We start from the raw sequence: 25,515 nt of genomic DNA on the forward strand, positions 1-25,515 counted from the left end.
ATACATCTCTCTCATATGTTAAATACAGTGTACCTTCCTGTGACAACTCTGGGCCCAGCACTGTGCCAGGCTCAAGGGGACACAGTGAATGAAACACTTTCTCACCCTAGCCTTTTGGTTCGGTGGGATAGAGCGTCTGCCTGAGGACTAAAGGGTCCCAGGTTCGATTCCGGTCAAGGGCAAATGCCCAGGTTGCGGGCTCGATCCCCATTCGGGGGCATGCAGGAGGCAGTCGATCAATGATTCTCTCTCATCATTGATGTTTCTATCTCTCTCTCCCTCTTCCTTCCTCTCTGAAATCAATAAATATATATATATATATTTTAAAAGGAACACTTTCTCCAGGACCAAGCAGTCCTCTGTGATCATAAACCCATCAATGGATGACCAATGGGCCATGCCATAGATGCAGTAAGTGTGGCATCCTGATTAACAACAAGCAAGCCTTGGGAGTGGGGAGCATCCATGGTGAGCAGGGGCAACTGGAGGTGAGTTTGGAAGATGAATGTGGAACTGCTGCTGAAGCAGAGGTGGAGAGCACTCTGGGGAAGTCACATCAGCAAAGACCCAGAGGTTTCCAAGGGCTGGGTTGGTGGCAAGTTCTTCTAGAAGCTTCCATGAGCCTGATCAAGATATACTTCTCGCCCTGACCGGTTTGGCTCAGTGGATAGAGCGTCGGCCTGCGGACTGAAGGGTCCCAGGTTCAATTCCAGTCAAGGGCATGTACCTTGGTTGCAGGCACATCCCTGGTTGGGGGTGTGCCGGAGGCAGCTGATCGATGCTTCTCTCTCATCAATGTTTCTAACTCTCTATGCTTCTCCCTTCCTCTCTGTAAAAAAATCAATAAAATATATTTTTTTAAAAAAAGATATACTTCTCTGTGACATGCCATGATATTACATCATGCATAATAAATGTGCACTTGACCCATCTGCCATCTAGACTATAAACTCTCAGGGACACTGTCTATGGTTGGGAGGTGCTCAATGGAATTTGGTTGAATAAACAAGTGAACAAGGACAGGGTCTGTGTGCTCACTGCCAACCCTGGCAAGTTAAAGTGTTCTGGGACTTGTGGGTGTTGATACCTACCTGTTGAATGAATGAAAAAGTAAACATCATTACACTAGTTGTCTTTCCCATGCCTGTGCCCCTCCCCGCCATTGCCCAAGGGTGTGGGCTGGCAGAAAGCTTGGCCCATGATGCTGACTCAGGACTTACTGCTGACAAAGGACGGCAACAGCCTCCCAAAGCGCATGAGAGGCTCCTCGTTGAGCTCAGTGGACTTATCCACAAGCTTGAAGAAGACATCACTTGGCTCGCTGGCGAAGCTGTATACCTCCTTGACGTTGACCTTCCTGCCAATGCCCAGAATCACAAAGAAGTACCCCTTGCATTTGGCCTGCAGGATGGCTCTCTGGGCCTCCTCCAGCTGTTGCTTCTGTACCTCCCCTGTCAGCATCAGAACCACAATTTTCAGGTCCCGTGGGTTGGGTGCACTTTCAAAGACCTGATCTATGGTGTAGTCAATGGCACGGCCTAAGGCCCTGGTCCCCTGCAGCTGTGCCATCCTGTTGCCCAGGGCATCCATTAGCTTCTCCTTGGAGCCATAGTCCGTCAGGGAGAATTCCACATTTACAGGTGGCACACTGGCATTGCCCACGGACTCATAGGGTGCATGCTGCACCACGGCCACTCGGGCAAAGTGTTGGGAAGCCTTGGGGTCAGGGCTCAGGTCCAGCTGTCTGACCAGGTATCCTATGTACTTCTTCATCTCATTGAATTGGAACAGGGTGGTGGACTCAGAGCTGTCTAAGATGAAAGCCATGTCGATGTCCACATCGCTGCCTGCTGCTCGCCGGTCCCTAAAAGAAGGCCTCCAGCTGCCGAATCCACAGGATGGGTCAATGTTGCAGATGTCTAGAAAGAAGCATGGCAGCCGTTTATATTGGGACTTTGCAGCGAGATATGACCAATCAATCTGCTGGGAGCCCGGACAGCTGAAACTGTCACAGAACGTAGAAATCTAGTTATATCTTGTCAATATTGTTGTGGTCAGATTCCCATTTTCATCATAGAATGCTTACTAAATAAAACAAGTAAAATTTTGTTGGTATTCTGTGGCATTGGCATTAAAAAGGAAGGGAGAGAGGGAGGAAGGAGGGAAAGGATGGGGAAAGGAGAGGAGAAGGGAGGGGAGGGGAGGTAAAGGAGAGGGGAGGGAAAAGAGAGGGGAGGAGAGGGAGGAGGGGGGAGGGAAAGGGATGGGGAGGGAAGGGAGGGGAGGGGAAGGAAAGGGAGGGAAAGTATAGGGAGGGGAGGGAAGAAAGGAACCTTACTTTTTTTGCCACTGTTTGAAGAAATGTACTCTAGAAAGTCCCAAAGCCAGATAATTAAAATCTAGGCTCCAAGGTCAAAACTGAAGTAGAACCCATGTTCTCCTTCATTACCTATAAAATGAACCATTTTCCATCTAAGGGAAGCTCTGTTTTGAGGCTCTACTTTAAACACGTAAACTACCATGTAGTGTCTGCATGGTAAGCAACAGGCTCCATGAATCTCACTTAACTCCAGCCCTTTGCCCGGATGACAGTGATGTGCTCAAATGTCCCTCCATGGACTGTATGTTCTGCAGCTGCAACTGGACAGATGTGCCCATTGGAGAAGCACCTTACCCAAGCAAACGTGACAAGTCAAGACGTTCTTCAGGAAGTCCGTGAGGTCCCTCCTGGCGGGTAGGACCAGTGCGTGCCCCACAGCCGTGTTATTGATCTGGTCAAAAAAAAAAAAGGAAACACTCAGTAGGAATGTTCAAAATCAGTAACTATTGCAAAATATAGCTGAACAATAAATTAGAGCCACATCAATAAAACAAACTTCCCAGAGGCTCAGTGTCTTCTCACTGTTTTAGAGGGGAGGTTAGAAGAGTCACTGCGTTTAGTAGAAAAACACAGGTTTTCTTCTGCTGAAATGAGCTGGAGTTTGAATCCCACTCCTGCACTTTCTGCCGAACCTGAAGCAAGATTATTTAGCCTCTCCGGGGTTCAGTTTCCTCGGCTATAAAATGGGATGATAGTAAATTCTCAACAGAATTATTTGAGGGATTAAGTTTGGTAATGTGTGTAAAATGCCTGGTCTAGCCTCTATCGAATAGTGGGGACTTAAATAATACCATCACTTTCTGCAATAATAATAACTGGGAAGCACTAGCTTTGTTGCTTCATCTCTCTCCCAGGTCTCAAAAGGGATTTAATGACAAGGCAGTGATTAAATCATTTCCAGAGGATTCACAATTCCTGCCCACCACAGCACACCATCACTAATTGTTTATTTAATGAATAATTAAGTTCAATTAATGAATAATTCATTTTTCGAACTTGCTGAAACTATGTTGTTAAACACATGTGTGGTTCTGGGTCCCTCGGCCGACACAGCACGCCCCTTACAAGAGCACATGGCTGGTGGCCCATGCAGGATCCCACGCCCAGTGCTCTGTGCCCCAACTGGCCTGCTGTTTGGAGAATAAACCCTGAGAAATGTTGGCAATGACCCAGCTGCCTCTCGCTGACACAGGCAATGAGAAAACCATAGACTGTCCAGCTTGGAAGTACAAATCTTGGAGCCCATCTGAACCCGCCTCAGCTTCTACAGGTAAGTAATCTAAGCCACGGAGAGGTGAAATGACGTGACCACGTTACTGTAAGAGACCTAAAGCGAGGTGCTGAGTAGACTAATAACAGAGCCAGGGCCTCCTCACTCCTGGTCCAGCTCTCCCTTCGTGCCCGCCATCCACACCCTTGAACAAGAAGCCCAGAATTTACAATGAGAAAATAATCATTGATTAAGTGTAACAAACAAGTTATTCAAGCAAATGACAAGATTGCCCATGTCCATGTCACAAGCAGATCCTTGGGTGCCAGCCCAGCTGAAGAATGGTTTGAGCAGCAGTTCACCCTGGGGAGCTGGACTCACCAATGTCTGGGGAACTCACTAGGAAATGGAAGACCTCCAGGGTCACCCTGGGAGATTTCCTCCAACACATGAGGAGGGAGCCTAGGACCTGGTGCCGGAGCCAGAGGCTGTCCTAGAAACCCGACTAGAGAAGTTCTCAGTATATCAGTGTCCTCCAGGACCTTCTAGAAACTGTGGGTCATGGATACACCATGGGGGGGTGGAGGGGGGAATGGCATGCCTGAGAACCTTCCCAGAACCCAAGAAGGACAGCAGGAGGTGTCACAGAGCAGCCGGGCACAGACCTGCAGGGCGTTGATCAGCTGCCGGTCCTCCTGGCTGGTGAGGAACAAGGGCGTGATCCCGGCATCCGACAGCTTCAGCACAGCCTCCCTGAGCTGTGGGGATGCCCTCGTGGGCTTATTGCTGAAGAAAACGGCCACTTTCCTCATCAGGAATCCATTCCTCACTCGCTTGAACGTGTTTCTGGCCACAAAGGACATGGCAGTCTCCAGGCTCTGCTGCTTGGACGTCAGAGCCACCTGAAGGTTCTTGATCCTGTCCAGGAGGACGGACTTCTTCTTGGAGTCAGCAAACCGGATCTCCGTGGTCACCTCGTTGTTATAGGTGACCACCGCCACGCGGGCCCCCCTTGGGCAGTTGCTCTCGGCAATGGTCAAGTCGCCCACGATTTTCAAGAGCACGTCCCTCATTCGGCTAAAGGTATCTTGGGTGACCCCCTCAGAGGTGTCCAAAGCAAAGGCCAGTTCCGTGGGGAACACGGGGCACTCCAGGGGCCCTGGGAAGGGGGAGGGGTTTCAAAGACAAACTTTACTTACTGGAAGAGGGGTCTTCTTTCCTCGAAGGAAGTCACACCACTGAAATGAACTTACCATAGCAGCAAGCTACAAAGGAACAGAGAGAGGGAAAGTCACTCCACCATATGAGGACTTCATATGTCAAAATAAAAGTGTGCCCCTGACAGCCGGAAGCCATGTACTTACGACATTTATCTTTGATGCTCTGGACGAGGGCACATTGCTTTAAAAGGAAGAAAAGAAGGTGTAAGGACAGCAGACAAAAGACTTACAGACAATGACTTGTGCTGCATGCATGCAACTTACATCGATCGAGTCGCCTCTGTTGCCTTTGTGACCCTGAAAAACAAGGAAGGACAGGCTGACATGGGGGATGTAGGATGAAGGGAACAGTCTTCGATTCACAGAAACATGACAGAGGAAGCAGAGGTGGGACCTGGCTCATTCTCAGACTCCCTTGTACACTAGACTTCACGGCTCAAAGGACAAAGGGGAGAAGACTAGGAGGACAAAGAGTGTCCCCCTGGTGAAGGGAGTAGCTCCACAAATTCACATAAACAACACATATGAGCTTGAGTCCAACACCATCTCTCTGAGAGAAGGGCTTCTTTCCACCTGCTAGCCCAGTCCACCCTGTCCACAGGAGGACAGCAGGGAGCCTCCTACTTGCCCATCACTCCAGGTCTAAAGCACCTGCTGATTCCACTCAGGCAGGGACCCTTTGCTGCCCTCGTCATCACGTCCCAGCATGTGTCCCCCTTATGGCCAAGCAGTCGCCTCGTGGGCCACTTGGGCATCTCTCCAAGAGGCTGTTCCTACCAGCTCATCCCCACAGTAACTGGTATATTGATCTCCCATTGAATGCTTTATTCACTGAACACCCAACTCAACCTTCTTCTCCCGGGTTCACCCAGGGTAATCCCTTAACCTTCTTCTAGGAGTGACTTTCCATTCCTGAGTTATTGGTTCATTCTTCTTTGAACTTCATCAATGTCAATGTAAGGAGACAGGAGAGGGGGAATTCAAGGAAGGAAGCAAGGAGATTGGTAATGAAGAGATTTTATGGAGGGGCCACAGAGGGACACCTCCTGGCTTCAGGCGGCCAGGTGACGAACGGGTTCCAACTGCTGAATCGGTAGCTCGCTTGGGGGTTTTACAGACCAAAGGAAGTATTCCCTAAATCAAGGTCTGACATAATTATGTCCTCCCACAAGCTGCAATCAAGAGCTAAAATGGTGTGTTCTTTCTTTTGTTCCCTACACAAGCCTCAGACAAGGAAACTACACCAGGGAATCGTAGAGGCAAACCGCAAGTAGGCCCTGGATTGCAGAGTGCCACGTGCTCAAGAGCTCTTTTCCTCATTGTGGTGTCAGATGGGAAGTGGTTAAAAGGAAACAACAATAACAACAAAGATGCAGCACATCGTCTTTGTGAGAAGGAGATAGTGGAAAGTTTTCAGGGACCACACACAAGGCATCCACCCCACGGGCAGCTTAATGGGAACCGGCAGGTACTTACAGATGGTCCCGGGTAGCCAGGGTCTCCCTTCTGTCCCACTGTCCCTGGAGGCCCTGAATTTCCCTGCAAGGGGCAGAAAAGCACCATTCAGCTGTGGCAAAGGAAGGAACATTCGCAGCTCCCACCGTTGGAAAGGGGGGTGAAGATGATCTAACCCGACGCCCCCCATCACCACAGGGAAGCTCTCATTTTCAGGATTCCTGTGTCTCCAAGATTCAAATGTAAGGACACGAGACTCTCACAAAACTCATGTGCATCTCTCACAACTGTGCACTCTGGGAGGTTAGTGAAGGCAGATGCTTCCCTAAGAACCATGAATGAGACTGCCCAGGAATGCACAAGAAATCAGTAGCTGATAATTAATTAGGTCACTGTTGGTGTAGACAACCAATTTAATGTTTACAAACCCCACCTTCATTTAAGCAGTAACTGATCTAATTTGACTGTATTTACTGAGCAAATGAACAGGACAATTATGGTGAGTTTAATTACATTTTAGGCTAAAAATAACTGTTAGAAACTTTTACCTGTATCTAGACCACAATTTGTTCATTCAAGACACAGTGCAATTTTAAGGGGGTGAGTAAACATCCCCTGAAGAGAGGAATGCAGAACCAAACGCAGCTTAAGGAAGAGGAGTTCTATCATGATGGGAGGCGGGAGCACAGGGTCCTAGCCTGGCTTGCCTCTGAGCCCGGGACCCGCATAAACACAGCAGGCACCCCATGACACCCTGTTGCTTCACCATCTGGTGGATAAGACCAAATGTGAGCACACGGACTCTGACATTACTCGTTTTGACACCTGAGTCCCCCTGGTGCCATGCAGGGAGAGAACCATGGACTTATGACCCTTGAAATGTGTTACAGGAAGGGGCTCTCGGGGTCTCCCCAGAAGGAGGAAAACACAGCCATAGCCACAGGTGGTCCTGAAAACATGGGCCTTTGGCTTAGGATTCCTTTGCTCCCACCCCATGCTATCACTGGCCAGGTTGCAGGTGACAAAGGAGAACTTTCTCAGAAGTGGTGGAGGCGTCAGGGTTGGGCCAGCCTCCCACACGTTCTCATTCCTGTGGCAGCCACGGTCCAGGCAAACTTACCCTTCGACCTCTGATGCCTTTGGGTCCTGGTGCTCCCCCTGTTCCTGGGTCGCCGGGGGTACCCTGAGAAGAGAGCCAGGAGGCGGTACATTAGCTCTAGATTGGAAGGTGGAGCCAAGGGTTCTTGGGGCATCTGGACCACACTTCCCGGAGCAGCCAAACGGCTGACTTTGGTTACTTTCCCACTGGGTTACTAGTGCATGTGTGTCTTGCAGGCTTAGCCTTAGCTTGCTGAATCAGTAATAATAACATCATGAAGACACATCATTTTAAGGTCTACAAAGTATTTTATTGCATTTTCATTTAATCCTCAGAAGTACCATGACAAGTGCATACTGTCATCTCCATTGGACAGATGGGGGACTTAAAGAGTGGGCCTTCCCAAGGTCACTCAGTCCATAAGTGGCTGACCCAAGACTAGAGCCAAGATATTCTGCTTTGCAGCCCATGGACACACTAGATTCATACTAAAACAATGGCAATGTGTAACCACCAGGGGACTATTTACCTTTGGACCTGGGTAGCCAGGAAATCCTCTTTCTCCCTATAAAAGATAAATAAACGACTCAATATTTGGTCTCAATTTAAATTTATCTAAAATAAATTATTCCTGAGAAGAAAAAAATACATATATTTATAGAGTCATCAAGAGAAAAAATTCACTATATCACAATAAAATTTTGAGGAAGGGTTCTGTAAAAATACAATATGTCGGACGTATATACCTTTTTGCCTTTGCGTCCTTCACTGCCAATCCCATCTCGACCATCATCTCCCTAATTGTGGAAAGACAGCATTACTGCAGGTTACCATGTTGGGCATGCCATACCCACCTCTGTCTAAAGCCCTGAGCAGGGTCCTTGAGTCCCTGAAAAGTTCCCAGATCGAGGTATAGCTTAAGGCATTGTTCCTGTTCCTACACCATCTTCCAGGTGTGAACAAGACCATGTCTGTAAGAGGGTGGGCTTAAAGCACTCCTATGGCAAATAGTACTGGTGGGCCCACCTATTTACAGATCCACTATGGCTGTTGGTAAAGATACTGCTTGCAGGTGGAATCAAAGACTCATTGAACCTAGGAATCTTAGAGTTAAAAGGATTCTTGAAGGTCACCTTGACTCTGTGTATCTATGAATCTTTAATTCGACTTCAAAGCAAAAACACGGGACTCACTCTCCCATACCCTCCTGAGTGGTCTGTGCTCAGACCTTCTCCCCCCGCCCTGTGTCCCTCCCCTGCATAGATCATCCCACTAGACCAGTGGTCGGCAAACTGCGGCTCGGCAAACCGCGGCTCGCAAGACACATGCGGCTCTTTGGCCCCTTCAGTGTGGCTCTTCCACAAAATACCGACTTCTGCGCATGGGCCATGAAGTTTCAATCGCACTGTCCGTGCGCGCCCGCACATGGTATTTTGTGGAAGAGCCACACTCAAGGGGCCAAAGAGCCGCAGTTTGTGGACCACGGCACTAGACTATCTTCTTTCCGAACACCTCTTCCCGGACTCTCACATCTGTCCCTGTCACCTTCTCATAGCGGCTTTTAGGACTGCACACAATTACTTCAATCAGAAGTTATATGAAACATGCATCAATATCTCTAAAACATGCGTGGAACATGCTACTTAATTTACAGCTTCAAATGGACATCAACAGTGGAAGAGCCATTGCCCTCAAATTTATAGAAACAGAATCAGAAAGAGATTTTCTTTGATAGTTTGAATGGATTTTAAGTTTGACTTTTTTCCCTCTGCTTCTGAAACTAAGAGTAATGGAAATGGATTTTTTTAAACTTCAGTTCGCTGTAGAGAAGTTACATTCACAAGGAAAATATTTTAAAGCTTTAGGGATCATAAGACAGATCAACCTGGTCAGTTCCTCTAGTTTTTATGTATACTGGCTTATTTTAGGAAAAATTATCAACATTCTGCAGATTTCTTTTTCTTGCATAGAAATATATCCTACAAGATCATTTTAAATAACAATTTTTAAATGCGTTATCAAGGTAGCGATTTCTATTCCTGGGATGTCTCATTCAAAGGGAACTGTTTCAAGCTGGCTTAAGACCTGATCAAACCCAATTCCATTTGAACCCAAGGACGTGTATTTCTTTGCAGAAAAGCTCCATGTGGAAGCGCTCACAAAGCATTCATAAGCCCGAAGATGAGGCGGTCAAACCTTATTGGACATTTATTTGCTGGTTATAAGCAGCAGGTTTCACTGTTTTCAATCACATCCCCAATGACAGGAGAAGCAACTACTGAGTTACCTCTGTTTGGAAAGAAACTAATTTGCATGGGCAAAGGCTAGCCTGGCACAAGCCCCACCTCCCGCTTCCTGGGCGTTTCAGCAAAGAGCTAGCGACAACAGCGTATATTGATCTTACCGTCTCCCCACGGGGCCCCCGGTTCCCAATTCCTCCCTTTGGTCCTGGATCTCCGGGCTCGCCCTGCACACAAGAGAGAAAGCTGAGACACCTGAGGGCCCAGGCCCATTTGAAATGAGAGTCCAGCCCTATCGTTCTAGGTGATGCCACTGCCAACTTCAACTTTTGAATTTTGATAAAAATGATCTCTTCAGTGACAACGTTCATGTGTCGACTCCTGGAGAAGAATTGGGGAGGCAGGTGTGTGGCCTTTTCATAAACATGGCATGGGGACATGCTGACAGGGAGAGAGAGAGAGAGAGAGAGAGAGAGAGAGAGAGAGAGAGAGAGAAGGAGAAGGAGGAGGAGGAAGAGGAGGAGGAGGAGGAGGAGGAGGAGGAGGAGGAAGGGGAAGAGGAGGAGGAAGAGGAGGAGAAGGAGAAGATGATCCAGGGAAACCCAACACCAACAAGAGGCAGAAAAAAATAATTCTGGACTCCCAGGAACACATTTCTTTTGCTGAGAAAATGCTGTCCTTTCAGACTGGTTATGTTAAATTGTGGTTTTTCTCAAGGTTTGTAGAAAGCAGGTGCTCAGGTAGTCAGGGCTCTTAGATAAGCTCAACGTGGTCAGCAGAGCAGCAGTGTGGACCACTAATATTCAAACAAAGTGTGTTCAGCAAGTCTGGTGCTGTGCTATGTGCCGCCCCCCCCCCCCGCCCCCCAACACACACACACACCCGTTTTGATTGCCCCGAGATGCTGAACTGTGGCCACGGTTCATGGCAGGAGCAGATCAGACAACTACAGCTGTTGGCGAGCCCCGGCTACTGGAAAGCCAACCCACTGAACATGAGCCATGTGTTCCCTGGTGGCCAAGCGGCTCTCAACAGGGAGGCTGGGTGGGAAAGACCAGAGGGGAGGCGAAGGGATGTGCAAATGAAGCAGGTAGACAGGCTGGCAAATGAGGGAGAGGCTGCCTGGGGGGCTGGCTGGGCCTGACCTCCAGAAACCAGCTCCACCTTTGTCCAGACAAACCTTTCTTCCCAGCGGCCCGGTTCTGCCACGTTCTCCCGGAGGGCCTGCGGTGCCTCCGCTCCCCTGCAGTGGGAGAAGAGGAGTGTCAGTGAAAATTCGCCTTCCAAGCCTAAGGGTCTGAATCCCGCCTCTCCCCCAGTCCCCGGGGGTCAGAGCCCCAGTACTTAGTGCCACCCACGGTGCTGGAGACACAACTGCAAACACACGTGGCTTGTGCAACTCACAGTGTTAGTGTGACCCTAGGCCAGTTTGCACAACGGTGCCGTTTTCCACGTACATTCATATCCCATGTCCCTGACTGGAGGACAAGCACCCAGATTTGATGTGGCTTTTGTCCTTCTGCCTGTGGTTATACAGGTGTGGAGACCTGTGTGCACTTATCCGTTGAGTGAAGGAATGAATCGGTGTCCCGCATGTGGCACAGCCTAGTGAGCACAGGAATGACCCCACGAATATGGCAGAAACCAGCTCTCGGTTATCAGTAATTATTGCAAGAGCTCTGCCTCATCCATATTCCATCTCAGATTCTTGATTAATAAGAGCTAAAATAAATATTGGCAAAAAAACTAATGGTTTTAAAAATAGGTAAATATCAGGTTTCGAAGTTGGGAGGAGTAAGTACACAACGGCTCTCGCCGAGTTCCTGCTTCCACAGCAAAGCACATCTGTGCCCTTAGGGAGCAACAGGCCGGTTCGCTGCCAGGTTCAGTCACTGCTCTTTTCTGTAACAGATGGTAGGGTGGCTCCCACAGTATCCTATCGCACACCAGGGACAGCAGGTGTGTAGGACACCTGGTCCCAGCTCGGCTGTAGCTACATGTCCGCCCATCATCACTAACAGCTGAGATGTTGAATTCTGCAGTCACAGCAGATTTAAGGAACATCTTCTGTGCTGAACTGGAGGACGGAGAATTCCATCCACAAAAGAGCGAACCTCAGAGCCAATCTCCAGAGGCGATTATGAAACCATTTGTCATAATCTGAGCATTTCGGTGGATTGGGTTACATTTATGCAGTTTCACGCTGAGACCTCGGGGACAGGCACATCCTGCCTCGCTGACCCCAGCTGGCCCATGGTGGGAAGGAGCAGCATTGGGGCCTAGACGCGCCTGGGGCACCAAGGAAACAGGGTTCTTCCTTCCTCACATACACTGGCTGTGAGGGCTGAGGTCAACCCAGGGTCAGTGCCACCCAAGAGTCAGACAAAAAGGAAGGCCTGCCCTCAGCAATACCCCCCACGCAGCCCCAGCCTGCGCGGGCCCCGCGCGGTCCGCTTAGCCACACAGAGGGGTGGGCTGAGATGCACTTACCCGAGGACCAGGAATGCCTTGTTCTCCCATCAGGCCTGGAGGGCCGGTGGGACCAGCTGGACCCTGAAAGAGGAAAAGGCCAAGGTCAGTGCTGTGTGGAGGAGACACTCCAGGAGGAAGCTCAGATGACCTCTGCACTTTCCACAGAGCCCAGAGCCTCACTCCCACTGCCAGCGAGGCCCCCAGAGATCACACTTTGTCTCCACTGGGGGAGCAGCAGCCCCAGCCCAGAACAGGAATGGGGAAGCTAGTTTTAAAAAACACAAATGTGTATGCGATGTTCACGGCAGCAATGTTCACAGTCTCCAAAAGGTGGAAACTACCCATGTCCATCAACCAATGAACAGAGAAGTAAGCTGTGGTCTAGCCATGCAGTGGAATATTACTTGGCCATGAAAAGGAGTGAAGCCCTGTCCCATTCTATAACATGGAGAACCTAAAAAACATTATGCTCAGTGAGAGAAGCTGATTCCATGTACATGAGATGTCAAGAATAGGCAAATTCATAGAGACAGAAAAGAAACTTGAGCTGGGGATGGGGAGGTGAGGGGAGACGAGGGGTGACTACGTAACGGGTACTATGAGGGTCTCCTTTGGGGGTGATGAAAATGCTTTGAAACTAGACCGGAGGTGATGCTTGTACAACATTGTGAATGTACTAAACCCCCCTGAATTGTTCACTGTAAATGATGAATTTTGTGTTCAATTTTGTAAAATTTTCACCTTGATTTTTAAAAAAATACAAGAGCATCTGGGGAAATAGCAAAGGGCATGCAATCTCCCTGGGTACCAACCTGTGCACCTCTGGTCCCCTGCTCTCCTGCAGAGCCCGGCTGGCCTGGACCACCCCTGTTGCCCTTGAAAGAAGAAAGAGAAGTTGCAGGATGGGGTCAGGATAGTTTATACCAATGTCAGCTCTCTGTTCCAAAGTCCCATCTGGGTGAGGGAACAGGGCCATAATCCCAACTCTACGAGCGACTTCAAAGCCACTGACACAATCACCACATGGAGGCAGCTGTCACTCTGCTCTGTCACAACTATTCTTACTCTTGCCTCACCTTCTCTGCAGGATGGCTTTGGGAAATAAGGATGCTTTGCATATAGCACAGGTGAGAAGACTAAGATACAGAGACGTTGTGACTTGCTAATGACTGGATAAGTGGGCATGTTGTGAACGAGATGCCCAGGAACTGCCTCCTCCATCTGTCTTTTTCCCTTCATCGCCTCCCCCCACGACCCTGCCCCCACTGTCAATCATTGTCACAAGTTCATTAAAAGAAGCCAAGTTTGCCGAAACCGGTATGGCTCAGTGGATAGAGCGTCGGCCTGCGGACTGAAAGGTCCCAGGTTCGATTCCGGTCAGGGGCATGTACCTGGGTTGCGGGCACATCCCCAGTGGGAGATGTGCAGGAGGCAGCTGATCGATGTTTCTCTCTCATCGATGTTTCTAACTCTCTATCTCTCTCCCTTCCTCTCTGTAAAAAAATCAATAAAATATATTAAAAAAAAAAAAAAAGAAGCCAAATTTAAGGAGCTAGGAAAAGGTGGTAGCTGCTGATCGAGCTACAAGCCTTGATGGCGAAGGACGGAGGAAGTTTTAGCTGGTGGGTGGGAGGCGGGCAGGAGGCCAGTCCAGTAGAGCACATGGTGAGTGACATCGTGCTGACAGAAGAGGCGCCAGCTCCGAGGCTTACCTTAGCTCCTGCCGGTCCCCTTCGGCCATAGCCGCCCTGCGGGAGACGTCACACACACCATTAGGGAGACGGGACCAAGCCCAGACTTTGCCCGACTTAACCCACACATTCATCTGCCACCCACTGTGTGCCAGGCCCTGTCAGCCCCAAGGAAACTCCTTCCTGCCTCATCTCAGTCAAGCTTTGCCTCCACGCTGCCCTGTTAGTCACCCAAGTGGAAGTTATGAGAATTACGTCAGACCTGCCAAGCAAAATAATGACTCCTGGCTGCATAGTCTCAGCCAATTTCAAATAAGGAATGTGAAAGGGGAATGTCAAGCTGTCTATTTTTCTACCATTTTTTCTGACTGTCGGGAGAAGTCATCATAATACGTTAATTATCATGGAAGGGAGTCCCAGACTCTCCACGCCCTGCTGGCCAAGTATAACAGATCCTCTGGTAGGTGAGCAGCCAAGGGCACATGCGTGAACCTGTGAGCCCAGGGGTGCTTAGTTTGGGCTCATGTCTTGGCAACATCTGCATCTATGCTCTAGGGGTGACCCTCAGTCCAAATAAATGTGGGCTCGCTGAGTAAGTAATCTGCTAATTCCCCCATTGTGATTACTTCCTCTGTGGTGGGGAGGTTTGGGATGGGAACATGGGAACGTCCTGGATAAATCTTTGCAAGGTTAGGAGTTGTGTTCTGGAGACTGTAACAACCAGCGGTTACTGGGCTTGACCAATTGCTGCATCACCCAAAGACCACAGTCTCCACTCCCAACAGACCAGCCTGGGATCTTCTGGGACAACCGTTTTTGCTATTATTCACTGTTGTGGCAGCTTCTTTAATGGAAGACTTGGGCCTCTTTCCATGGACAACATATGGACAAGTCGGGGAGGGGTGGGACCAGGTCAATCCTCCAGGGTAGCAATCTGGCTGGCCCCTCCCAAAGGGGACAGCCTAGAGTATGTCCAGAGGCCACCAGTGCTCAATGACTCATTGCTCAGGCCAGAGGCAGCCTGTAGAAGCCCTAAGGGGCCGTGTGAGGAGCGAGGTAGCCCCACAGAAGGATGCGCTTTGTCTGGACCTGGGCCCGACACAGTGAGGTCCCAGGGAAGGATGAGGCCACACCTCCAGGCCTCATCCTGACGCTAAGGAGGCAACTGAGTCCACAAGAGCCCTTGACTGTATTGAATCCAAACCCAAGTGTCACCTGTGCACAGAATGAAAACGAATTGCATGCATGACTGTCTGTCACGAAAACCAGATTTGGCCCTGTTCACAAACAGGTGCATGGCACATTGTAACAATTGGGTAGCTCCTCGTTGCTTTTTCATTACATAGCTCAGCAGCATTATTCAAAAATAATACTCAGAACTATTAAGAGAGCATTTTCAAATATTAAGTCTTCTTCTGAATTTTAAAAACGAAATTATGCCCACAGCATGTCATCTGACTATGGATGTAGAGTCATTTCTTCTGAAAGCCCTCATGTCACATGCTCTCTCCAACCGTCCCACGGTTCAGCCCTTAAAACATCGTTACCACCGGGAACCAGCTGCACAGCCCCAGCCAGTCTCTGAGCAGAGACATGGCTGGGCATCCACCAGCGTCCTGAACTGGCCCCTGAGGATTACAAATTCCAAGCACTCTTCCGCATACAGGGACCATCTTCTCCCACCTCAAGCTCTGAGTACCTCTGGGCCCTAGAAGTTTCCAACTACTTTGTGTCCCTTTGGCTTTAGGTATGAACTCATCAACAAGAACAAAGATTAGGCATGCAGTGAGCTACTGCAGCTCATATTTCTGATGTGTCTTAAGAAGCCACTGAGAGCCTGGCCAGTGTGGTTCAGTGATTGAGCATCAACCTACAAACCAGGAGGTCACACAGTTCAATTCCCAATCAGGCACATGCCCAGGTTTCAGGCTCCCTCCCCAATGTGGTGCATGCAGGAGGCAGCTGATCAATGATTCTCTCTCATTATTGACGTTTCTATTTCTCCCTCTCCCTTCCTCTCTGAAATCAATAAAATATATGTATTTTTAAAAGCCACTGTGAGATGCAATTCTCTAGAAAACAGAGTCTAATTTCATTGATTGGGTTCCAGCAGGACACACACACACAAACACACACACACACACCATCACACACACCATCATACACACCATCACACACAAACAGTTATAAAACCAACAAGCATATGACTCCGTCAGCCTTCCTGCCCTCATTCCCTCACTCCTCCCAGATTCATGCTTCATTTGGATCTTTTAAATATTTAGTGGGATAAAACCTGGCCAAATTTCCTACAGCAGTAAAGATAATATTTTTAAAGCGTCTGTTCAGTGTGTTTTCTGGGATGGGAAGGAAGCAGGTCTGGGGGAGGGAGAAGAGACGGAGCATAGAACAAAAGATAAGAATGAGAGATTTCTCTAAGCAGCACGATTTGGGTGACAATAGTTTCAGAAATTTCTTAATAAGAAGTAGCTGAGTAGCTCTGCCCCAGGCAGGGTTTGGGGGTTTAGGATCTAGGTGGCACCCTAATATCAGGGAGCCTAAAGCCCTCAGAGACACTCACATCCTTGCCAGGATCGCCAGGCCTTCCAGGCACGCCGTCTCTCCCAGGGAGGCCCTGGTGTGGGAGAGAAAACGTGTGAGATTCTCCTCTGCAGAGAAGAGCGTCTAATGCGGCAATATTGCCCAAGACACCACGGGAGATGGGACTGATACACAGAGGGGGTCACCCAAGTAACTTTGTGGGTGCATCATGCTCAGGCGCATTCCCACAGCACAAGCCTCTGGCTTGACAAGCACTTTCTGTGAACATCTGGGGGTTGGAGGGCCTCTTGGAAGGGTTGCGCCATTCCCCAGCGGAGACTTCCTTCACGGGATGCACATGGGCTTCGGGGACCCTCTGTTCCCGACCTCTTAGGTCTACAGCCTGAAAGGCCACTTCCATGGCCTCTAGGCTGGGGACAGGCCCACGTGGGTTTTGTGTCTTGGCCCTCAGCACAGGGAGTCGAGGAACGTAGAGCATCGTACCATGGGCCCAATGTCTCCGGTTTCTCCTTTGGGTCCTCTCTGCTGGCTGTCCCGTCCTGAGTCACCCTGAAAACAACACAGGTCAGGGAATGAGCCTCATGGGCAGGAAAAGACACCTAAGTTTGCTTTAGGAAAAGAAAGGTGTTTATAGCTTTTCTCATCTTTGATTCTGTAAGTGCAAGCAAATGACCATCCCTGAGCCAGGCTTCTGTCCTCCTAGACAGGACAAGAGGGCCCGGAGCATCGTCCTCCCTGGGGCTAAGAATGATTGGCTGACCCATAGTCAGGGCCAGGGAGGGTGGGATGGATGCTGTCCGAATGGGATCTGTCCACTGGGACTGGTGTATTCATGAGCCTTGTATTCATGTCCTCACTCATATTTTTCCTGACCACCCGGTCCAGCTGGATTAAGAGTCCTGAGACCACATTTTAGGGAAATCCTCATGTCTTCCCAGGAGAGGCCTTGCAAACACTTATCTCCACAGCCACACAGCAAACACGTCCCCAGCAACCCCAAAGTTAGGGGAAAGGACAAACCACATCTTTTATCAACAAGTTTTAAAGCAGCATCAAAAGTAAAATTCCCCCTTTCAGCCCTCTGTTCCCACAGCCCTCTTCCCCAGACTCGGGTCTCAAATTGTCCATGAGGAATTCTTACCGGGTCCCCTCGAATTCCAGCATCTCCTCGTTCTCCTCTGTCCCCTTTAGGTCCTTTGTCACCCTAACAAAAAACACATGTGGAGCCTAACCATTAAATAGAACTACACATTTTTGTCTCATTCTTAAAATCCCATTCTTCAACTCACAAATCTAAATAGACCAATGTCAAGCATTTTCTCATTGGCCATGAAGGTAAAATGACTTCCAAATATTTACAATTTGTTCAGGTAATCCACAAATATTTATTAGGGACCCCCTCTGTGCAGACACTGGGATTTATTTACAACAAAACAAACTCAGTCCCTGCCCTGTGAGACAGTCTCCAAACAAGACAATATAATGTAATCTGCCACAGCTGCCAGGGACATAGGGATGCCAAGGATGCAGCCCAGAGGAGGTCAGGGGAGGTCTCAGAGGAAGTGGTCTTAACATACATCAGTGAGAGACCTAGTCCCTCGGTGACATGTTGATAGCTCCTCCGTCCCAGCAGCAGTGGAAATGCACCTACCCTTCTCCCGGGATTCCCTTTCTCTCCGGAAGAACCAGGCACGCCTTTGTCTCCCTGCCAAAGACAACGACAACATGTCATTCCTGGCACAGCGGCTCCCAGAGGCTGAGTACAGTCCCTGGAATCTTCAAGACCAAAGCTGCTAGGACTTAGAGCACAAAGTCACTTACATCTTCCCCGTTGAGACCATCCAGTCCAATTTCCCCCAATTCACCCTGCGAGGGGACAAGACACACAGGTGAGTGTAGATGGCTGTCAGACAAAGAAGAAATGAGAAACGCTGGGAAAGTTTTCAATAGAAGAAGGAAAACAAGCTGAGTACCTTCTCTCCTGGGAATCCTCGAGAGCCCTAGAAAGTAAGGGAAAGAGGACACATTAGCTCCTTTTGGAGGCTGGTCCCTGAGCCACAGGATAGCGCTGCCCCAACCCCAGTGAAGGCCATCTTGGCTGAAAATTTAATATTGGAGATTGATTTGTTTGGGTTGTCCTCTCACCATCGCATGGAGGTCATAAAACTAATTTTCCTGGACCTGGGCACTGGGTAGTTTGGCTCCCTGGCCAGGAGGGTGGTCCCTGAGAGCCAGGGACCGGGCCCCAAGGCCCCTCTGTGACTTTGCAGTCTGGTGACCTTCCCTTCACCACCTGCTCTCAAACTTCAGCAAATGGAGGAGAAAGTTCATCAGCCCTTGAATCCAAGTATTTCATGCAAAGGACCGGCAAGTGCAGTGGTCTCTCCCTTTCTTTTGCTGCCCTATCTCCTTGGCTTCTACTGGGGCTGAAGCCACGGGCACTGGCCTTCTCCCCACCCTGGCTCACGTCCTGTCTGTCCTCGTGATGGTTTCCTGGCGGCTGCCTGTTTCCATAGGAAACTATTTCTGCATTCCCAGGCTCCCTTCCCAGTGCAGCCTGCGCTCTGAACCCACCAGACTATGGGCTGCCTTCCCAGGAGAGGCCCCAGCGGCTGGATGCTGAGAGCGGAGAGACCCAAGCCCCACCCTCCCCCAGGCACTTGGAGAAACTGTCCACTTCTGCACATGCTGCTGACCCTTCCCTTCCCAGATGGGCTGATGCTGTGGTCCCCACACATGTCCCCCAGCCCACTATACACACACGCACACTGTACCTTTATTCCTCTCTGGCCGGGGCAGCCCTGGAAACCTTGAGTGCCATTCACACCAGGAGGCCCACGTTCGCCCTGTCAGGGGAGACAAAGGTTTCTGGTCACCATGTCTCCACTGAGTCCACAGCACGGTGAAAGCTCTGCCTTCGAAGCAGATTTGCTGCCAGGAATGCTGCCTGAGCTGAGGGACCTCAGCATCCCTGCCCCCCAGACCCGGTGCATAGCCTCCCTGGAGGAAGGGGGCCGCCAGGCACCAGTTCTGGGTGGGACCTGGGCCCCCCTAGAAATGCTTGGCCTGACCGACCCTCTGTGTGACCCTGGCTCCTGGCTCTCCAATGAGGCTGTTCCCAGCCCTGACGCTGGCACTGGGATCTGAGACCCCATGACCTCACCTGCTTCCTGTGGGGCCCTTTAATTCCAGGGCTGGGCCTTCTTCCAGAGTCTCAAAGCCTCTCAGACCATGTCTGTCCCTGGTACCGTTTCCCAAAGGCTCTGTACATCCTCAACTGGGCCCTGAGGCTATGGACCATCCAAACCTTCTCTGGGAGACTTGTCCTAAAGGGCATTACCCCGATTAAGCCTGATTAGGGTCCCCCTGTCCCCCGCTCCCACCCATTCCCATCTCTGCTTGAGTATCAGAGCTTAGCAGACACTGAATATGCCAGAAATGTTGGCCCTCTGCCTCCGAGGCACTAACCCCTCCCGGAGAAATGGAAAGAGTGGAAGCCCGCGCTCCGTAGCCACTCCTGTCACACTTGGGGCATCATGCTATTTCCATCATGTAGAAATCTGGGTAAAGTTAGAAATTTTCCTGGACCTGGCTGAGGAAGTTAGAAATTAATGTCTTCCCAGTGGGGTAACCAAACAGATTGTGAACTCCGAAATCCAACCCCAACAAGGGACAAGGAGGGAATAACAATTTCAGGAATAAAACAACTTCACTTACAGGTCCACCCTCGTCACCAGGATAACCTCGGTAGCCATCTTCTCCAGAAATACCCTAAAAGAAAGTAAATCAGTTCCTGGGTTAAATCGGTGGGTTTTGAAAGGGTCTATTCTATACGTAAGCATCTCCCTGATCCCTCTCCCTCCCTGCAGTACAGTAGTGCTAAAATTCAGCATGGCTTTAAGTGCTCCCCTGAACTTAACAGTTTTCTACGCATTATTTCAGTGAAATTACTCTTTCTATCAGGATCTTTAAGGCTCCTGATCTACCCAGAAATCCTGTCCATTTCCTGTAACTGAGGCAGATGCTGAGCATCCCAGCTGACCGTCCACAGTGAGTCTGCTTATTGGATCTTCTGTCCTATAACCTGGGCTCCCCCCCCCCGCCCCCCCGCTTCCCCATCTCTAGCCAAGGTCAGGACGGACTTCTGAAATCCAGCCTCAGGTATAAGAAAAGGACAAAGCTGCCATACCTTTGGCCCGATGCTGCCGATGGGTCCTCGGTCTCCCCTTTGTCCAGAGCATTTGCAGGGCACCCCACAGCAAGCTTTCTCAGCGATGTTGTCCTGCCAAAAAGTAACAAAAAAGTTCAAGTCTCAATAAGCCTCCAAAAAAACATAGATGTGCCCTGAAGGTCAAGATCTAATGTGGATTCCACGGTGAGATGCAGGCACCCCCACACAGCATCCACTCACAGACCAGCTTAGTGGCTTAGCCATCAAGATGGGGGAGGGAAGTTACTAGTAGGAGACAAAAGAGCAACCAAAGTAGAATCAACCTGATTCACAATGTCACTCAGGCTGGGCCTTATTTCTAGAAGATTCCAACTTACATAGTCAAGTTTCAAATGGCAAGTATAACTTATGTATTTTTAAGCTCCAAGGAGCAAAACAAAGGAATTGCAGATGGTCAGGTCAGAAGGTGGTTCCAAAATGAAGATCCATATGCTTTTCCTCAGAACCACAGTCAGAGTCATGGACTATGGCGCCAGCCTGGAGGAGGCCTGGGGGCAGTCTGGTGTGGGCAGACACAGGCAGTCCTGCCTCTAGCCACAAGCAAGCGACTCTGGGTCACCAGTGCCTCTATGGCCCATCACACACCTTGGATGCCCCTTCCCACCCCAGGCCTGGACTTCGCATGGTGAAGCACAGACCCAAAATCCATGCCCATCTACTAAACCCATGATGGTCAAATGTGCTTCTGACAATGAGCTTCCTAGTTTTCACTGTCTCCCACATCCCAGACTCATCCCCTAACTCAACGTCCTTCCACCAGTTTTCAAAAATCCTAATTCCTGTGCTGGGAAGAAGACAGAGAGAGGGAGGGCAGAGTCCATTCATCCCACGCCCCACTGCCGCCACCCCCAAAGGACCTCAGGGTCAACCACTCAGCCCACATCTCCCAGGGGCCCCACCCACACTCCCAGATCCCCGGCTGAGAGAGGCTGAGCTCCTGAGGGTGCGGAGCCCCAATGGCGCCTTCATTTGCTCCACAGGAAATTGGAAGGGACGGCAATCAAAGCACTTCTCCGCCCAAAAGTGATCCTCCTTTCCTGCACATTCTTGTTTCATCGTGCAAACTTCCTGAGGACACTTTCTGTTTGGGAACAGGCAATATCAACCCTTTGCCTTCTCAACAATTAGGCATGAAAACATTCAGGAAAGGGAGCCGAGGAAATGCCAAGGCGGCAACATCGCATGCCTGGGCACCCGGGGCCCAACTCATGGCTGCTCCAGCTCCCAAGTATCTCCAATTCCAGGACTCATACTTGTTATGGCAACAAGGCAGGTCCCAAGCGTATTTAATGGGTTAAATCACCCACCCAGAAGCCCCTCTCCCATCTCTCTGACTTCATTGTCTTGAGAAGACAAACGCTGTGGCATCTGCACTCATCTGTGTGTGGAGACGGAAAACCTCACCAGCTGCTCCGCGAGCTCGTAGTCCAGGTCCAGCAAGTTGAGCCTCAGGGGCCTGTTGTACGTGAACCCTCGCCCGAACTCCAGCTGCATCAGCTGCTCCAGGTTGGCCACACGCTCCAGGCCCACCAAGATCAGGGCTCGGACACCTGCGAGGATGGGCGTGTTTCCAAGGGCTTCCTGAGGCCCTGAGAGCCACAACGTCTTTTGGGGTGTGTGTGTGTTTTTTTTAAGAAAACTTTAGTATATAATTTGCCCTGTAACTGAACCATGTTTAAACAAGCTAGTCAACTACTCTGAAGTGCTTGGAACTCCTCAGAGCAATGGTCTCAGATGTGTCAGTAAGTCAACTGGTTAATAAAAATACAGGAAGTGACACCATGAAGCGTATGCATAAACTCTCCAACTCTGGTCCTACCTCACACAGATATAATGTGGAAAAAATTAAAAGTACCACATCCCCCAAATCAGGTCGGAGTGTTCTTATCTCCATGGCTCGGGAAAAAAACAAGCAATACACAGAATGTTCTTATGATAAGGTATGCTTCGTAAGTCCTTCTTAACCCCCTGGTGTGGACATCTACTTTTTGGTAGTCAGAGCTACCAAATTCCAAAGTCATGGACAGACAAATATTACATCCGGTAATAGGCACCGCAGCTTAACCAGTCACCCTAATTTGGAAAGTATGCTGTTATTTACTTTCTATTAAAGTATGTGTTTACTTCATGCTGTAGTCTTGTTGAGCTGTGATAACTGCAAACTGCTACAAAATTAATCCCTAGTTTATGGGATGTGGCTAAATGAAGCAAATCTTCATGTTCTTTTGCAATAGCACCACGCTTTCTAGATGTTGCACCACCTGAATGAGTCTGAGAACCTGCGGGGCCCGTGCCAGGACTTAGTCTGTGGTATGTATGGCATCCTTGGTAGCCCCTTCCCATAGCCCCAGGCAGGCAACTGAGAGCCAAGATGCCAAGGAGGAGCTCGCCCCAAGGACCCGGGAAGCAATTCCTGTCTCCCCAGCAGAAGAGTGTGTCTGCCTCCCCCACGTCTCCACTTCCCGTTTAGAAAGCCCTGGAATCTACCTTCTTGTCGAAGTTCCTCCGACGCCTTTTGTAAATCAGCCAGATCTCCGTCCACCCCATCAGTAAAATGAATGACCACCTGAAATTAAAGGGTGGGGGTGTCAAACTCCAGCCGAAATTAAAAAGAAGCATCACAGAGCCTGGTAAGGGAGCTTAGCCAGTTCAAACCCCTCAGGTTACAGTTGAGAAAGCTGAGGGCCAACAACCCCACGTTCGTAGCTCTCTGCTCTTGTGCAGTCAGGCAGGTGGAAAGTGAAGGGATTGCAGTGGTTGATTTATTCAAAAATACAAGCAGCGATGAAAATAAGAACAGTTATCTCACTCTCCTACTGATGTGATGTCGTTTCTAGGAATCGTGTGTGTGTGTGTGTGTGTGCACATAATAAATACATATGTATGTATACACAGGGAGAGAAATATGTATAGAGAACAGAACTATTTAATGGGTAGGACTATAAATATAAATTAACCACAAATTAAAGTTATTCAAACTTAATTTCTGATTACGAGGATTTTTTTAGAGCTTAAATAAAATTATAAAAACAAGGGAGAAATTACACTTCGGAATGTCATGAGTTGAATACAGGCATGAGCAACCCATCAAATGTGAAGAGTGTTTAGGGGACAACAAGGTGTTCCTCCTGACAAGGCAAGTCCAAATATGGCACAAGAAGCTGAACATGGGCCCTGCTCACCTTCACACTGTCGGGCGAGGACTGCCTGAACTTGCTCTGATAGGCCTTCAGCGTGTCCGCAGTGAGGACGTAGGGGTGCTGGCTGCGCATGTTCCGGAACTTCTCAAACAGCTCTGGCTGGTACTCGGCAAAGTCGAAGGCCTCCACAGGGCCCGAGGGCGTGTTGGCCACCACGGACACCCGCACCGTGGGCATCTGGCCGCCGCTGCAGCTGAGTCTTTGCATCTGGCTGATTCTATTCAGGATGATGTCCACCTTAGACTCAAGGCCTTTCTGAGTCACAAAGACATTCTGATCTCTTGAACCATCAAACCCCAGAATCACATCCAGATTACAGGCTATAAAGGGAGAAAGCAGGCAATGAGCTCTGAGAGGGGCTGCACAGGTGAGTTCAAGGTACAGGCACAACCCCAGGACATGAGCCAGACATCATGCTCAAGGGCAAAACGAGATCTTCTATGGATGAGCTTTGAGAAGAAATTAGACCTCTCTCACAGGGAACACCGGTGCTGACTGTTAGGAACCAGAACAGTGGGCCATTTTAATCTGTTGCTCTTTTCATGATATTAATCAATTTTGGCATGATATATAGTTGCTGTTTACATGCCTCCCAAGTTCCTGAACATGAGAACTCAAATACTCTGGTCTCACATAATTCATATAATAAGGCTACAAACAGAAACAAGGACCATCTGAATTATTTGGGGGATTAAAGAATAGGGAGAAAAGGTAAATCTTATAAGGGCATGAAAGGCAAGCTTCCACTCTTTGAAGAACATCCGAGACCTGGCTAGGTGCCCACCAGGACCCCACCCTCAGTGAGATGAGGAAATGCCTGAAGTGAGCAATGCTTAAGGAAGCCACAGGCCAGCGCCGGGGACCTAGGTCACCAAGTCACATCAACAAGACCGGATGGAAAACGTGCTCAGGAAAAGGATTACCTTTGGAAACATCCGTCACCCCCGGACACAAGATCTCATTCATGGCATCGTCCAGAGTTTCCAACACCTGCTCCTTCAACTCCGACAGCTCCTGGATGTTCCCCACACGGAAGGCCGTGGCGCTGTTGGACGCAATCTTCCCGACCTCCACTGAGTCGATGTTTCCCAGGCCCACCGCAAACACTTTGACACCTCTCTGGGTGAGTGCCAGGCTCGCCTCCTGAGCGTCCTCCATGGACTTCCCGCCGGTGATCACAAACGCGATCTGAGGGACCCGCTGATCCAGGCGGCTGCCTGCCTCCGGCACGAAGTGATTCAGCCGCAGGTGCTCGATGCCCACCTTGGTATTCGCGTGCCTCCCCCCTTTGTAGACCACCTTGTTGATGGCGTCGATAATCTGCTGCTTGGTAGAGAAGTCCTTCAGGAAGAACTCGTCGGTGGGGTCAGAGTTGTACTGGACCAGCCCCACCTGGATGGAGTCGCCCTGTCCATAAACCGTGTCCACGATCTCAGACACGAAGTGGAGCACCTCCTGGAAGCTGCTCCTCTGGAAGTTGATGGAGCCATCCAATAGGAACACAATGTCTGCTTTCTTTTTATCTAAGAGGGGCCAGAATGAAAAGGAGGAGGACTTTGGTTTCCATAGTCACGCATTAATAAGCAAACTATAAATTAAAATAATTGACATGACATTCCTGTAACTCATTCACATTGAACACCTTAGCTCAATCCCATGCCTCTACAGCTTCTGAATTCACAGCCCTCAACACATTATGCTAAAGACAAGAAGATAAAATGATAAATCACTGAAACAAAAAGGAAAGGACTCAAGAAC

The 25,515-nt window shown here is 49.5% G+C and overlaps 1 protein-coding gene across 2 annotated transcripts in view; it reads right to left on the reverse strand.

Moving 5' to 3' along the window:
- COL6A3 (collagen type VI alpha 3 chain) overlaps positions 1-25,515 on the reverse strand; it is a gene marked incomplete at its 5' end in the record, with an annotated part of 62,589 nt that overhangs the window by 12,649 nt on the left and 24,425 nt on the right. For both annotated transcript variants that reach the window (XM_081096108.1, XM_081096107.1), the window contains 28 exons: positions 1,221-1,919; positions 2,675-2,771; positions 4,256-4,749; positions 4,844-4,855; positions 4,955-4,991; positions 5,075-5,107; positions 6,287-6,349; positions 7,386-7,448; positions 7,894-7,929; positions 8,111-8,161; positions 9,769-9,831; positions 10,785-10,847; positions 12,095-12,157; positions 12,889-12,951; positions 13,789-13,824; positions 16,346-16,399; positions 16,810-16,875; positions 17,468-17,530; positions 17,978-18,031; positions 18,148-18,192; positions 18,300-18,326; positions 19,101-19,172; positions 20,044-20,097; positions 20,516-20,608; positions 21,962-22,107; positions 23,045-23,123; positions 23,740-24,077; positions 24,681-25,280. In XM_081096108.1, the coding sequence (XP_080952234.1) occupies positions 1,221-1,919; positions 2,675-2,771; positions 4,256-4,749; positions 4,844-4,855; positions 4,955-4,991; positions 5,075-5,107; positions 6,287-6,349; positions 7,386-7,448; positions 7,894-7,929; positions 8,111-8,161; positions 9,769-9,831; positions 10,785-10,847; positions 12,095-12,157; positions 12,889-12,951; positions 13,789-13,824; positions 16,346-16,399; positions 16,810-16,875; positions 17,468-17,530; positions 17,978-18,031; positions 18,148-18,192; positions 18,300-18,326; positions 19,101-19,172; positions 20,044-20,097; positions 20,516-20,608; positions 21,962-22,107; positions 23,045-23,123; positions 23,740-24,077; positions 24,681-25,280 (3,564 nt within the window). The remainder of the gene's footprint in view (positions 1-1,220; positions 1,920-2,674; positions 2,772-4,255; positions 4,750-4,843; positions 4,856-4,954; positions 4,992-5,074; positions 5,108-6,286; positions 6,350-7,385; positions 7,449-7,893; positions 7,930-8,110; positions 8,162-9,768; positions 9,832-10,784; positions 10,848-12,094; positions 12,158-12,888; positions 12,952-13,788; positions 13,825-16,345; positions 16,400-16,809; positions 16,876-17,467; positions 17,531-17,977; positions 18,032-18,147; positions 18,193-18,299; positions 18,327-19,100; positions 19,173-20,043; positions 20,098-20,515; positions 20,609-21,961; positions 22,108-23,044; positions 23,124-23,739; positions 24,078-24,680; positions 25,281-25,515) is intronic.

The sequence above is a fragment of the Myotis nattereri genome (genome assembly GCF_964212035.1).
Source record: "Myotis nattereri genome assembly, chromosome: 7".
Taxonomy (NCBI): domain Eukaryota; kingdom Metazoa; phylum Chordata; class Mammalia; order Chiroptera; family Vespertilionidae; genus Myotis; species Myotis nattereri.